The sequence below is a fragment of the Salvelinus namaycush genome, chromosome 26 (assembly GCF_016432855.1).
Source record: "Salvelinus namaycush isolate Seneca chromosome 26, SaNama_1.0, whole genome shotgun sequence".
In the NCBI taxonomy this organism is placed as follows: Eukaryota; Metazoa; Chordata; class Actinopteri; order Salmoniformes; family Salmonidae; genus Salvelinus; species Salvelinus namaycush.
The window spans coordinates 42,858,610-42,872,048 of record NC_052332.1 but is presented as its reverse complement, the minus strand read 5'-3'; the positions used below and the strand labels follow the sequence as shown (position 1 = coordinate 42,872,048).

Sequence of the window (13,439 nt, the reverse complement as noted above, 5' to 3'; positions counted from 1 at the left end):
CTGTGTATAAAGCCTGGGTACCGGTACCCCCCGTGTATATAGCCTGGGTACCGGTACCCCCCGTGTATAGCCTGGGTACCGGTACCCCCCGTGTATATAGCCTCGGTACCGGTACCCCCCGTGTATATAGCCTGGGTACCGGTACCCCCTGTGTATATAGCCTGGGTACCGGTACCCCCTGTGTATAAAGCCTGGGTACCGGTACCCCCTGTGTATATAGCCTGGGTACCGGTACCCCCTGTGTATATAGCCTGGGTACCGGTACCCCCTGTGTATATAGCCTGGGTACCGGTACCCCCTGTGTATATAGCCTGGGTACCGGTACCCCCTGTGTATATAGCCTGGGTACCGGTACCCCCTGTGTATATAGCCTGGGTACCGGTACCCCCTGTGTATATAGCCTGGGTACCGGTACCCCCTGTGTATAAAGCCTGGGTACCGGTACCCCCTGTGTATATAGCCTGGGTACCGGTACCCCCCGTGTATAGCCTGGGTACCGGTACCCCCCGTGTATAGCCTGGGTACCGGTACCCCCTGTGTGTATAGCCTGGGTACCGGTACCCCCCGTGTATAGCCTGGGTACCGGTACCCCCCGTGTATAGCCTGGGTACCGGTACCCCCCGTGTATAGCCTGGGTACCGGTACCCCCTGTGTATATAGCCTGGGTACCGGTACCCCCCGTGTATAGCCTGGGTACCGGTACCCCCTGTGTATATAGCCTGGGTACCGGTACCCCCCGTGTATAGCCTGGGTACCGGTACCCCCCGTGTATAGCCTGGGTACCGGTACCCCCTGTGTATATAGCCTGGGTACCGGTACCCCCCGTGTATAGCCTGGGTACCGGTACCCCCTGTGTATAGCCTGGGTACCGGTACCCCCTGTGTGTATAACCTCGTTATTGTTATCTTAACTCTATTTCTTGAACTGCTTTGTTGGTTAGTAAGTCAGAGGTCTACGACACCTGTTGTATTCAGCATTTCACTGTGAGGTCTACGACACCTGTTGTATTCAGCATTTCACTGTGAGGTCTACTACACCTGTTGTATTCAGCATTTCACTATAAGGTCTACTACACCTGTTGTATTCAGCATTTCACTGTGAGGTCTACTACACCTGTTGTATTCAGCATTTCACTGTGAGGTCTACGACACCTGTTGTATTCAGCATTTCACTGTGAGGTCTACTACACCTGTTGTATTCAGCATTTCACTGTAAGGTCTACTACACCTGTTGTATTCAGCATTTCACTGTAAGGTCTACTACACCTGTTGTATTCAGCATTTCACTGTGAGGTCTACTACACCTGTTGTATTCAGCATTTCACTGTGAGGTCTACTACACCTGTTGTATTCAGCATTTCACTGTGAGGTCTACTACACCTGTTGTATTCAGCATTTCACTGTGAGGTCTACTACACCTGTTGTATTCAGCATTTCACTGTGAGGTCTACTACACCTGTTGTATTCAGCATTTCACTGTGAGGTCTACTACACCTGTTGTATTCAGCATTTCACTGTGAGGTCTACTACACCTGTTGTATTCAGCATTTCACTGTGAGGTCTATTACACCTGTTGTATTCAGCATTTCACTGTGAGGTCTACTACACCTGTTGTATTCAGCATTTCACTGTGAGGTCTACTACACCTGTTGTATTCAGCATTTCACTGTGAGGTCTACTACACCTGTTGTATTCAGCATTTCACTGTGAGGTCTACTACACCTGTTGTATTCAGCATTTCACTGTGAGGTCTACTACACCTGTTGTATTCAGCATTTCACTGTGAGGTCTACTACACCTGTTGTATTCAGCATTTCACTGTGAGGTCTACTACACCTGTTGTATTCAGCATTTCACTGTGAGGTCTACTACACCTGTTGTATTCAGCATTTCACTGTGAGGTCTACTACACCTGTTGTATTCAGCATTTCACTGTGAGGTCTACCTACACCTGTTGTATTCAGCATTTCACTGTGAGGTCTACTACACCTGTTGTATTCAGCATTTCACTGTGAGGTCTACTACACCTGTTGTATTCAGCATTTCACTGTGAGGTCTACTACACCTGTTGTATTCAGCATTTCACTGTAAGGTCTACTACACCTGTTGTATTCAGCATTTCACTGTAAGGTCTACTACACCTGTTGTATTCAGCATTTCACTGTGAGGTCTGCTACACCTGTTGTATTCAGCATTTCACTGTGAGGTCTACTACACCTGTTGTATTCAGCATTTCACTGTGAGGTCTACTACACCTGTTGTATTCAGCATTTCACTGTGAGGTCTATTACACCTGTTGTATTCAGCATTTCACTGTGAGGTCTACTACACCTGTTGTATTCAGCATTTCACTGTGAGGTCTACTACACCTGTTGTATTCGGCATTTCACTGTGAGGTCTACTACACCTGTTGTATTCAGCATTTCACTGTGAGGTCTACTACACCTGTTGTATTCAGCATTTCACTGTAAGGTCTACACCTGTTGTATTCAGCATTTCACTGTGAGGTCTACTACACCTGTTGTATTCAGCATTTCACTGTGAGGTCTACTACACCTGTTGTATTTGGCATTTCACTGTAAGGTCTACTACACCTGTTGTATTCAGCATTTCACTGTAAGGTCTACTACACCTGTTGTATTCAGCATTTCACTGTGAGGTCTACTACACCTGTTGTATTCAGCATTTCCCAGTAAAGTCTACACCTGTTGTATTCAGCACACGCGACACATTGATTTGATTTGATTCTACTCCAGGGCAAAGTCTTCAGGTTTCCTCCCAGTTCAGTTTAATCCATTAATTTAAATTGATGACCCACATGGAGGACACAGCAGGCTAATCTAATCTGGGGTACACCACGTGCTCCCAGACTACGTGTGTGTTCATATATAGTGTGTGTGTGTGTGTGTTCATATATGTGTGGTTGTGTTCATATATAATGTGTGTGTGTGTTCATATATATGTGTGTGTGTGTGTGCGCGTGTGTTCATATATATGTGTGTGTGTGTGTGTGTTCATATGCTGCTCTGCTCCGCAGCCTTCCCTCATGGCCAAAAGTAGCACACTATATTGGGAATAGGATTCCATTTGGGACACGGGCCTAATAGTCTCTAGCTTGCTGATCACAGGAAACTGGTCTACAGGGTAATGGGCCTGCATCTGACTGCTGACCTAGGATCAGTTAGCTTATATAGGATCAGTTTTTAATTTTTAGATCATAATGAATAAGACCTGGTCCTATTAACACTAAGGTAGCCTGGTTCAACAGACACATAGACAGACTAGCTAGACAGACAGACTAGACAGGCCAGCCAGACAGGCCAGATAGACAGACTAGACATAGACAGACTAGCTAGACAGACAGACTAGACAGCCTAGCTAGACAGACAGCCTAGCTAGCCAGACAGACTAGACAGCCTAGCTAGACAGACAGACTAGACAGGCCAGCCAGACAGGCCAGATATACTGACTCACTAGACAGCCTAGCTAGACAGACAGACTAGACATAAACAGACTAGCTAGACAGACTAGCTAGACAGACAGACTAGACATAGACAGACTAGCTAGACATACTGACTCACTAGACAGACTAGCTAGACAGACAGACTAGACAGCCTAGCTAGACAGACAGACTAGACAGGCCAGCCAGACAGGCCAGATATACTGACTCACTAGACAGACTAGCTAGAGGAGACAGACTAGACATAGACAGCCTAGCTAGACAGTCAGACTAGACATAAACAGACTAGCTAGACAGACTAGCTAGACAGACTAGCTAGACAGACAGACTAGACATAGACAGACTAGCTAGACATACTGACTCACTAGACAGACTAGCTAGACAGCCTAGCTAGACAGCCTAGCTAGACAGACAGACTAGCTAGACAGCCAGACTAGACATAGACAGACTAGCTAGACAGACTAGACATACTGACTCACTAGACAGACTAGCTAGACAGACAGACTAGACATAGACAGACTAGCTAGACAGACTAGACAGCCTAGCTAGCCAGACAGACTAGACAGCCTAGCTAGACAGACAGACTAGACAGCCTAGCTAGACAGACAGACTAGACATAGACAGACTAGCTAGACAGACAGACTAGACAGCCTAGCTAGACAGACAGCCTAGCTAGCCAGACAGACTAGACAGCCTAGCTAGCCAGACAGACTAGACAGCCTAGCTAGACAGACAGACTAGACAGCCTAGCTAGACAGACAGACTAGACATAGACAGCCTAGCTAGACAGACTAGCTAGACAGACAGACTAGACAGCCTAGCTAGACAGACAGCCTAGCTAGCCAGACAGACTAGACAGCCTAGCTAGCCAGACAGACTAGACAGCCTAGCTAGCCAGACAGACTAGACAGACAGACTAGACAGCCTAGCTAGACAGACAGACTAGACATAGACAGCCTAGCTAGACAGACAGACTAGACATAAACAGACTAGCTAGACAGGCAGACTAGACATAGACAGACAGACTAGACATACTGACTCACTAGACAGACTAGCTAGATAGACAGACTAGACATAAACAGACTAGCTAGACAGACAGACCAGACAGACTAGACATAAACAGACTAGCTAGACAGACAGACTAGCTAGACAGACTAGACATAAACAGCCTAGCTAGACAGACAGACTAGACATAAACAGCCTAGCTAGACAGGCAGACTAGACATAAACAGACTAGCTAGACAGACAGACTAGACAGCCTAGCTAGCCAGACAGACTAGACAGCCTAGCTAGACAGACAGACAGACTAGACATAGACAGACAGACTAGACAGCCTAGCTAGCCAGACAGACTAGACAGCCTAGCTAGACAGACAGACAGACTAGACATAAACAGACTAGCTAGACAGACTAGCTAGACAGACTAGCTAGACAGACAGACTAGACATAGACAGCCTAGCTAGACAGACAGACAGACAGACTAGACATAAACAGACTAGCTAGACAGACAGACTAGACATAGACAGCCTAGCTAGACAGACAGACTAGACAGCCTAGCTAGACAGACAGACTAGACAGCCTAGCTAGCCAGACAGACAGACTAGACATAGACAGACTAGCTAGACAGACAGACTAGACAGCCTAGCTAGACAGACAGCCTAGCTAGCCAGACAGACTAGACAGCCTAGCTAGACAGACAGACTAGACAGCCTAGCTAGACAGACAGACTAGACATAGACGGACTAGACAGGCCAGCCAAACAGGCCAGATATACTGACTCACTAGACAGACTAGCTAGACAGACAGACTAGACATAGACAGCCTAGCTAGACAGACAGACTAGACATAAACAGACTAGCTAGACAGACTAGCTAGACAGACTAGCTAGACAGACAGACTAGACATAGACAGCCTAGCTAGACAGACAGACTAGACATAAACAGACTAGCTAGACAGGCAGACTAGACATAGACAGACAGACATAAACAGACTAGCTAGACAGACAGACTAGACATAAACAGACTAGCTAGACAGACAGACTAGACATAGACAGCCTAGCTAGACAGACTAGCTAGACATAAACAGACTAGCTAGACAGACAGACTAGCTAGACAAACTAGCTAGACAGACAGACTAGACATAGACAGACTAGCTACACAGACAGACTAGACAGACTAGCTAGACAGACAGACTAGACATAGACAGACTAGCTAGACAGACAGACTAGCTAGACAGACAGACTAGACATAGACAGACTAGCTACACAGACAGACTAGACAGACTAGCTAGACAGACAGACTAGACATAGACAGACTAGCTAGACAGACTAGACATACTGACTCACTAGACAGACTAGCTAGACAGACAGACTAGACAGCCTAGCTAGACAGACTAGACAAGACAGACTAGCTAGACAGACAGACTAGACAGCCTAGCTAGACAGACAGACTAGACAGCCTAGCTAGACAGACAAGACAGCCTAGCTAGACATAGACAGACTAGCTAGACAGACAGACTAGACAGGCTAGCCAGACAGGCCAGATATACTGACTCACTAGACAGACAGGCTAGCCAGCCAGACACAGAGACAAACGGACTAGCTGATATAGGTACAGTTACAGTTTAATAACTAATTCACTTTGAATTAAGGAGCACGTTATCCATTATGTTACAGACAGTCTTTATAATGTAAAGGAACACACAGCACGAGGTACAACGTGAGAGTTATCTAAGATTCTCTTCAAAAAGGAGGTTTCAGACTTACTGAGACCTTCCACCTGTAAAAGGTTTCAACAGCCGCCCTGTAAACACACTTTACATTAAAAAGAGAAGTTTGGTATTTTTTTTAACAATTTATTTCCATAGTGTTACCTAGATCCAACACTAGGTACAATGTTGACGATGACAGATACAGACATGATATCAAACTGAAAGCATTGAGACAGACAACTTTAACTTTATTATCCAATACATAAAAACCCCTTTACCTTAACCATTCACATCTATACTGGATTATTGTTGTCTGGGACTAAGAGACAAGATATATTCTGATACATTTGACTTGCCTTGAGCTTCTCTACGGCCCAAACGTCTCCAGAGAGTCCAGGGAACAGTCATAGGAGAAACACCATTTGTGCTAGCGAGGTGACGTCTGGGAAAGATGTCGCCCTTCTCTTTTTCCTACTGTATCAACGCAACGCGGTAACCATGGATACAGAGGGCTCCGCTACAATGCAGGATCATCTAGTTGGTCAGGTAACTTTAATACACAAACAGAAATATCTATTGAATTTTCTGATTCATTAAAAGAAAGTTAAACAGAGAGATTATCCAAATACAATTATTAGATTTTAAATGTATCTTTCTAAAAAAAAAGCATGTAGAGAATATAATTTCAGAATATTTAGGCAGGTTAGCTGGCTAACTCATTGATCCTGCTGTATCCTTGTAGTACACCCCGGTACAACTGAGAAGTGGGTTTTGGTTTTGCCAGTCGTCGATCGAACACATTTGACCCCACAGACACGCCGTCATCAGATCAGACACGAGTGGAGAAGAGTTTTGGTAGAACCGATATAGTGCACAAAAAAAAACCTATGGACCCGGGTCAAAAGCAGTGCACTATACTGGGACTAGGGTGCTATTTTGGGACCTCAAGCCTGACTGTTGAAAAGGTTGGGGTAGAAACGTAGTCCTTCCACAGAGTCGTCTCTACACAGGTGACCCATCTTCTCTGCTAGTAACAACCTGAGAGACAGAGCGGAGGGATAGATAGAGAGATTGAGACAGAAACATGTCTCGTTATCTACATAATAAACGGTAATCATTTCTAATACACTATATTTACAAAAGTATGTGGACACCCCTTCAAATTAGTGGATTCGTCTTTCAACCACACCCGTTGCGGACAGGTGTATAAAAATCGAGCACACAACCATGCAATCTCCATAGACAAACATTGGCAGTAGAATGGACCTTACTAAAGAGCTCAGTGACTTTCAACGTGGCACCGTCATAGGATGCCACCTTTCCAACAAGTCAGTTCGTCAAATTCCTGCCCTGCTAAAGCTTCCCCAGTCCACTGTAAGTGTTGTTATTGTGAAGTGGAAATGTCTAGGAGCAAAAACGGCTCAGCCACAAAGTGGTAGGCCACACAAGCTCACAGAACAGGACCTCCGAGTGCTGAAGCACGTAAAAATTGTCTGTCCTCGGTTGCAACACTCAGTACCGAGTTCCAAACTGCCTCTGGAAGCAACATCAGCACAATAACTGTTTGTCGTGAGCTTCATGAAATGGGTTTCCATGGCCGAGCAGCTGCACACAAGCCTAAGATCACCATGTGCAATGCCAAGCGTCAGCTAGAGTGGTGTAAAGCTCAACAACATTGGACTCTGGAGCAGTGGAAACGTGTTCTCTGTAGTGATGAATCACGCTTCACCATCTGGCAGTCCGACGGACACATTTGTGTTTGGCAGAAGCCAGGAGAACGCTACCTGCCCGAATGCTTAGTGCCAACTGTAAAGTTTGGTGGAGGAGGAATAATGGTCTGGGGCTGTTTTCATGGTTCAGGCCCCTTAGTTCCAGTGAAGGGAAATCTTAACCCTACAACATACAATGACATTCTAGATGATTCTGTGCTTCCAACTTTGTGGCAACAGTTTGGGGAAGGCCCTTTCCTGTTTCAGCATGACAACGTCCCCGTTCACAAAGCGAGGTCCATAGAGAAATGATTTGTTGAAATCAGTGTGGAAGAACTTGACTGGCCTGCACAGAGCCCTGACCTCAACCCCATCGAACACCTATGGGGTGAATTGGAACGCCGACTACAAGCCAGGCCTAATCGCCCAACATCAGTGCCTGACCTCACTAATGCTCTTGTGGCTGAATGGAAGCAAGTCCCAGCAGCAATGTTCCAACATCTAGTGGAAAGCCTTCCCAGAAGAGTGGAGGCTGTTATAGCAGCAATGTTCCAACATCTAGTAGAAAGCCTTCCCAGAAGAGTGGAGGCTGTTATAGCAGCAATGTTCCAACATCTAGTGGAAAGCCTTCCCAGAAGAGTGGAGGCTGTTATAGCAGCAATGTTCCAACATCTAGTGGAAAGCCTTCCCAGAAGAGTGGAGGCTGTTATAGCGCCAATGTTCCAACATCTAGTGGAAAGCCTTCCCAGAAGAGTGGAGGCTGTTATAGCAGCAATGTTCCAACATCTAGTGGAAAGCCTTCCCAGAAGAGTGGAGGCTGTTATAGCAGCAATGTTCCAACATCTAGTGGAAAGCCTTCCCAGAAGAGTGGAGGCTGTTATAGCAGCAATGTTCCAACATCTAGTGGAAAGCCTTCCCAGAAGAGTGGAGGCTGTTATAGCGGCAATGTTCCAACATCTAGTGGAAAGCCTTCCCAGAAGAGTGGAGGCTGTTATAGCAGCAATGTTCCAACATCTAGTGGAAAGCCTTCCCAGAAGAGTGGAGGCTGTTATAGCGGCAATGTTCCAACATCTAGTGGAAAGCCTTCCCAGAAGAGTGGAGGCTGTTATAGCAGCAAAGGGGGAACCAACTCCATATACCTTTTTTAAAAATGTTTTTTAATTTAACATTTATTTAACTAGGCAAGTCGGTTAAGAACAAATTCTTATTTACAATGACGGCCTACCGGGGAACAGAGTGTTATCTGCCTTGTTCAGGGGCAGAACGACAGATTTTTACATTTTCAGCTCGGGGTTTCCATCTAGCAACCTTTTGGTTACTGGCCCAACACTCGAACAACTAGGCTACCTGCCACCTATGATTTTGGAATGAGATGTTTGACGAACAAGTGTCCACATACTTCTGGTCATGTAGTGTATTATCAACAACAATCAGGACAGCTGTAGTTCAATCCAGTGGGTGACGATGGGAGTTGTAGTTCTATATCCAGTCAGGGACTAGGGAGTGAGTAGTGGTACCTACCTTTCTTTAGACAGAAGAACAGAGAGACCGAGCAGCTTGGCAAACTCCTCAGCTGTCAGAGAGCCTTTATCCGTTACCTACGGGGGGAGGGAGAGAGATGAGTAGGGAGGGAGGGAGAGATGAGTAGGGAGGGAGAGAGAGAGAGAGAGAGAGAGAGAGAGGTTACGTAGGGAGGGAGAGAGAGAGAGAGAGAGAGAGAGAGAGAGAGATGAGTAGGGAGGGAGAGAGAGATGAGTAGGGAGGGAGGGAGAGATGAGTAGGGAGAGAGAGAGAGAGATGAGTAGGGAGTGAGAGAGAGATGAGTAGGGAGGGAGGGAGAGAGAGAGAGATGAGTAAATAAATTCATAAAAAATCCTACAATGTGATTTTCTGGATTTTTTTCTCTAATTTTGTCTGTCATAGTTGAAGTGTACCTATGATAAAAATTACAGGCCTCTCTCATCTTTTTAAGTGGGAGAACTTGCACAATTGGTGGCTGCCTAAATACCTTTTTGCCCCACTGTATATATATATATATATTTAATATTGTCATGGGTATGTGTAATTTTAACTGCCTTGTCCGGAAGGACCCGTACAGATCCAAACGTGACTGCTGCAGTAGAGAGACAGAGACATGGTATAATTTATGCTGCTGCTCTTGCTTTTCACGAGAGTGGAGTGTGTAGTTTGTCGTTGGCCAATCAGAATATATCCTATATCTCACTGGTCACCCCCAAAGCCAATTCCTACTTTGGCCGCCTTTCCTTCCAGTTCTCTGCTGCCAATGACTGGAACGAACTACAAAAATCACTGAAGCTGGAGACTCTTATTTCCCTCACTAACTTTAAGCATCAGCTGTCAGAGCAGCTCACAGATCACTGTATCTGCACATATCCCATCTGTAAATAGCCCATCCAACTACCTCATCCCCATACTGTAGTTATTTATTGATCTTGCTCCTTTGCACCCCAGTATCTCTACTTGCACATTCATCTTCTGCACATCTACCATTCCAGTGTTTAATTGCTTCGCCACATTGGCCTATTTATTGCCTTAACTCCCTTATCTTACCTCATTTTCACTCCCTGTATATAGATTTTTGGTTTTCTTTTTGTTCTACTGTATTATTGACTGTACGTTTGTTTATCCCACGTGTAACTCTGTGTTGTTGTATGTGTCGCACTGATTTGCTTTATCTTGGCCAGGTCGCAGTTGTAAGTGAGAACTTGTTCTCAACTAGCCTACCTGGTTAAATAAAGGTGAATTATTAAATAAAGAAGTCATGAAACCGGCAGTAGGCTACAGTCACAGAGCCTCCGTGTGGCAAAAGTTAGGAGATATCTAATCAATGGAAGATGGAATTAAAATGACGGCATTAAAAGGAGAAGGACAGCTAACAGCGACAAAGAGTCAACAGCTTCTACTTCATATTCTGAATGGAGTTATTTGTAACTGTAGGATGAGAAAGGCATGCACTGCAGCCTCAATTACCTCAGTTAGCTAGCTTAACTAGCTTCTCCCGGTCACTGCAGCCTCAATTACCTCAGTTAGCTAGCTTAACTAGCTTCTCCCGGTCACTGCAGCCTCAATTACCTCAGTTAGCTAGCTTAACTAGCTTCTCCCGGTCACTGCAGCCTCAATTACCTCAGTTAGCTAGCTTAACTAGCTTCTCCCGGTCACTGCATCCTCAATTACCTCAGTTAGCTAGCTTAACTAGCTTCTCCCGGTCACTGCAGCCTCAATTACCTCAGTTAGCTAGCTTAACTAGCTTCTCCCGGTCACTGCATCCTCAATTACCTCAGTTAGCTAGCTTAACTAGCTTCTCCCGGTCACTGCATCCTCAATTACCTCAGTTAGCTAGCTTAACTAGCTTCTCCCGGTCACTGCATCCTCAATTACCTCAGTTAGCTAGCTTAACTAGCTTCTCCCGGTCACTGCAGCCTCAATTACCTCAGTTAGCTAGCTTAACTAGCTTCTCCCGGTCACTGCAGCCTCAATTACCTCAGTTAGCTAGCTTAACTAGCTTCTCCCGGTCACTGCAGCCTCAATTACCTCAGTTAGCTAGCTTAACTAGCTTCTCCCGGTCACTGCAGCCTCAATTACCTCAGTTAGCTAGCTTAACTAGCTTCTCCCGGTCATTGCAGCCTCAATTACTCCAGTTAGCTAGCTTAACCTTTTCTCAATAGGGGGTGCTGTTTTCACTTTGTAAAAATTTCGTTCCCAAATTAAACTGCCTCGTACTCAATTCTTGCTCGTACAATATGCATATTATTATTACTATTGGATAGAAAACACTCTCTCGTTTCTAGAACCGTTTGAATTATATCTGTGAGTAAAACAGAACTCAAGTTGGAGCAAACTTCCTATCAGGAAGTGAGAAATCTGAAATCAGGCAGTCTGTTCTAGGGTCAGTTTATTCATTTGCATGTCTTCTATTGGTCGACATGCACTGCATACGCCTTCCCCTAGATGTCAGCAAGTAGTGAGAATTGGAATGGAGTTGCTAGGCAGATCTGAGGCCATATAAAGGGTCTGGGTACGTGGGGTACACTCTTTTCAACATTCGCCATGACGCAAGACAGACCTCAGGATTGCATTCTGAAAAGCTCTCGTTATAGGCCTTAGATATATCCGGCTCTGATTTTATTCGATATAGGTGTTAAAGACATCATAATGTAGTTATTTTAAACCGAGTTATATCAGTATATTGCGATTTTCGGATATTTCTTTGTGCTGCGTTATAGTGAGTTGGACACGTCTTCGCCACATGGCTAATGTTTACTGCTAATTCCAAAGTTGAAGGCGATAATCTACAACCGAGCAACGATTCTTCTGGACAAAGGACAACTTGCCCAAGATTCTGATGGAAGCTCATCAAAAAGTAAGAACTACACTGCTCAAAAAAATAAAGGGAACACTTAAACAACACAATGTAACCGCACATTTGTGGCCTGCTGGAGGTCATTTTGCAGGGCTCTGGCAGTGCACCTCCTTGCACAAAGGCGGAGGTAGCGGTCCTGCTGCTGGGTTGTTGCCCTCCTACGGCCTCCTCCACGTCTCCTGATGTACTGGCCTGTCTCCTGGTAGCGCCTCCATGCTCTGGACACTACGCTGACAGACACAGCAAACCTTTTTGCCACAGCTCGCATTGATGTGCCATCCTGGATGAACTGCACTACCTGAGCCACTTGTGTGGGTTGTAGACTCCGTCTCATGCTACCACTAGAGTGAAAGCACCGCCAGCATTCAAAAGTGACCAAAACATCAGCCAGGAAGCATAGGAACTGAGAAGTGGTCTGTGGTCACCACCTGCAGAACCATTCCTTTATTGGGGGTGTCTTACTAATTGCCTATAATTTCCACCTTTTGTCTATTCCATTTGCACAACAGCATGTGAAATCTATTGTCAATCAGTGTTGCTTCCTAAGTGGACAGTTTGATTTCACAGAAGTGTGATTGACTTGGAGTTACATTGTGTTGTTTAAGTGTTCCCTTTATTTTTTTGAGCAGTGTATTTATGATGTTAATTCGTTGTTCTGTTGAAAAATGTGAAACTACTATTCCGCCATTAATTTCGGTGCGGTCTCGCTTTAACGCACGCTGTATGTCGTAGTAACGTTAATTTTAAAAATCTAACACAGCGGTTGCATTAAGAACTAATGTATCTTTCATTTGCTGTCCAACCTGTATTTTTTAGTCAAGTTTATGATTAGTTACTGATTAGATTAGGTGCCTCTCCCAAGATTTCTCCCGACATTTTGTTGGCAGCTTGGCTACTATTCTCATTGTATAACCACGATTTGTGCCGCTAAATATGCACATTTTCGAACAAACTCTATATGTATTGTGTAATATGATGTTATAGGACTGTCATCTGAAGAAGTTTGAGAAGGTTAGTGAAAAAATGTATATCTTTTGCTGGTTTATTCGTTATCGCTATTGTTGGCTTGAATCAATGCTGTTGTGTGGTTGGCTATTGTAGTAAGCTAATATAATGCTATATTGTGTTTTCGCTGTAAAACACTTAAAATCTGAAATATTGGCTGGATTCACAAGATCTTTG

General features: G+C 44.9%; 1 protein-coding gene across 1 annotated transcript in view; it reads right to left on the bottom strand.

Annotated features, from left to right (window-relative positions):
• Positions 1 to 6,121: 6,121 nt before the first annotated feature.
• vps36 (vacuolar protein sorting 36 homolog) overlaps positions 6,122 to 13,439 on the bottom strand; it is a 49,486-nt gene continuing 42,168 nt past the window's right edge. Inside the window, exons 13-14 of the mRNA XM_038965452.1 lie at positions 9,398 to 9,474; positions 6,122 to 7,205 (exon numbers count right to left, since the gene is read on the bottom strand). Coding sequence (XP_038821380.1) covers positions 7,112 to 7,205; positions 9,398 to 9,474 — 171 coding nt within the window. The 3' untranslated portion in view covers positions 6,122 to 7,111. The remainder of the gene's footprint in view (positions 7,206 to 9,397; positions 9,475 to 13,439) is intronic.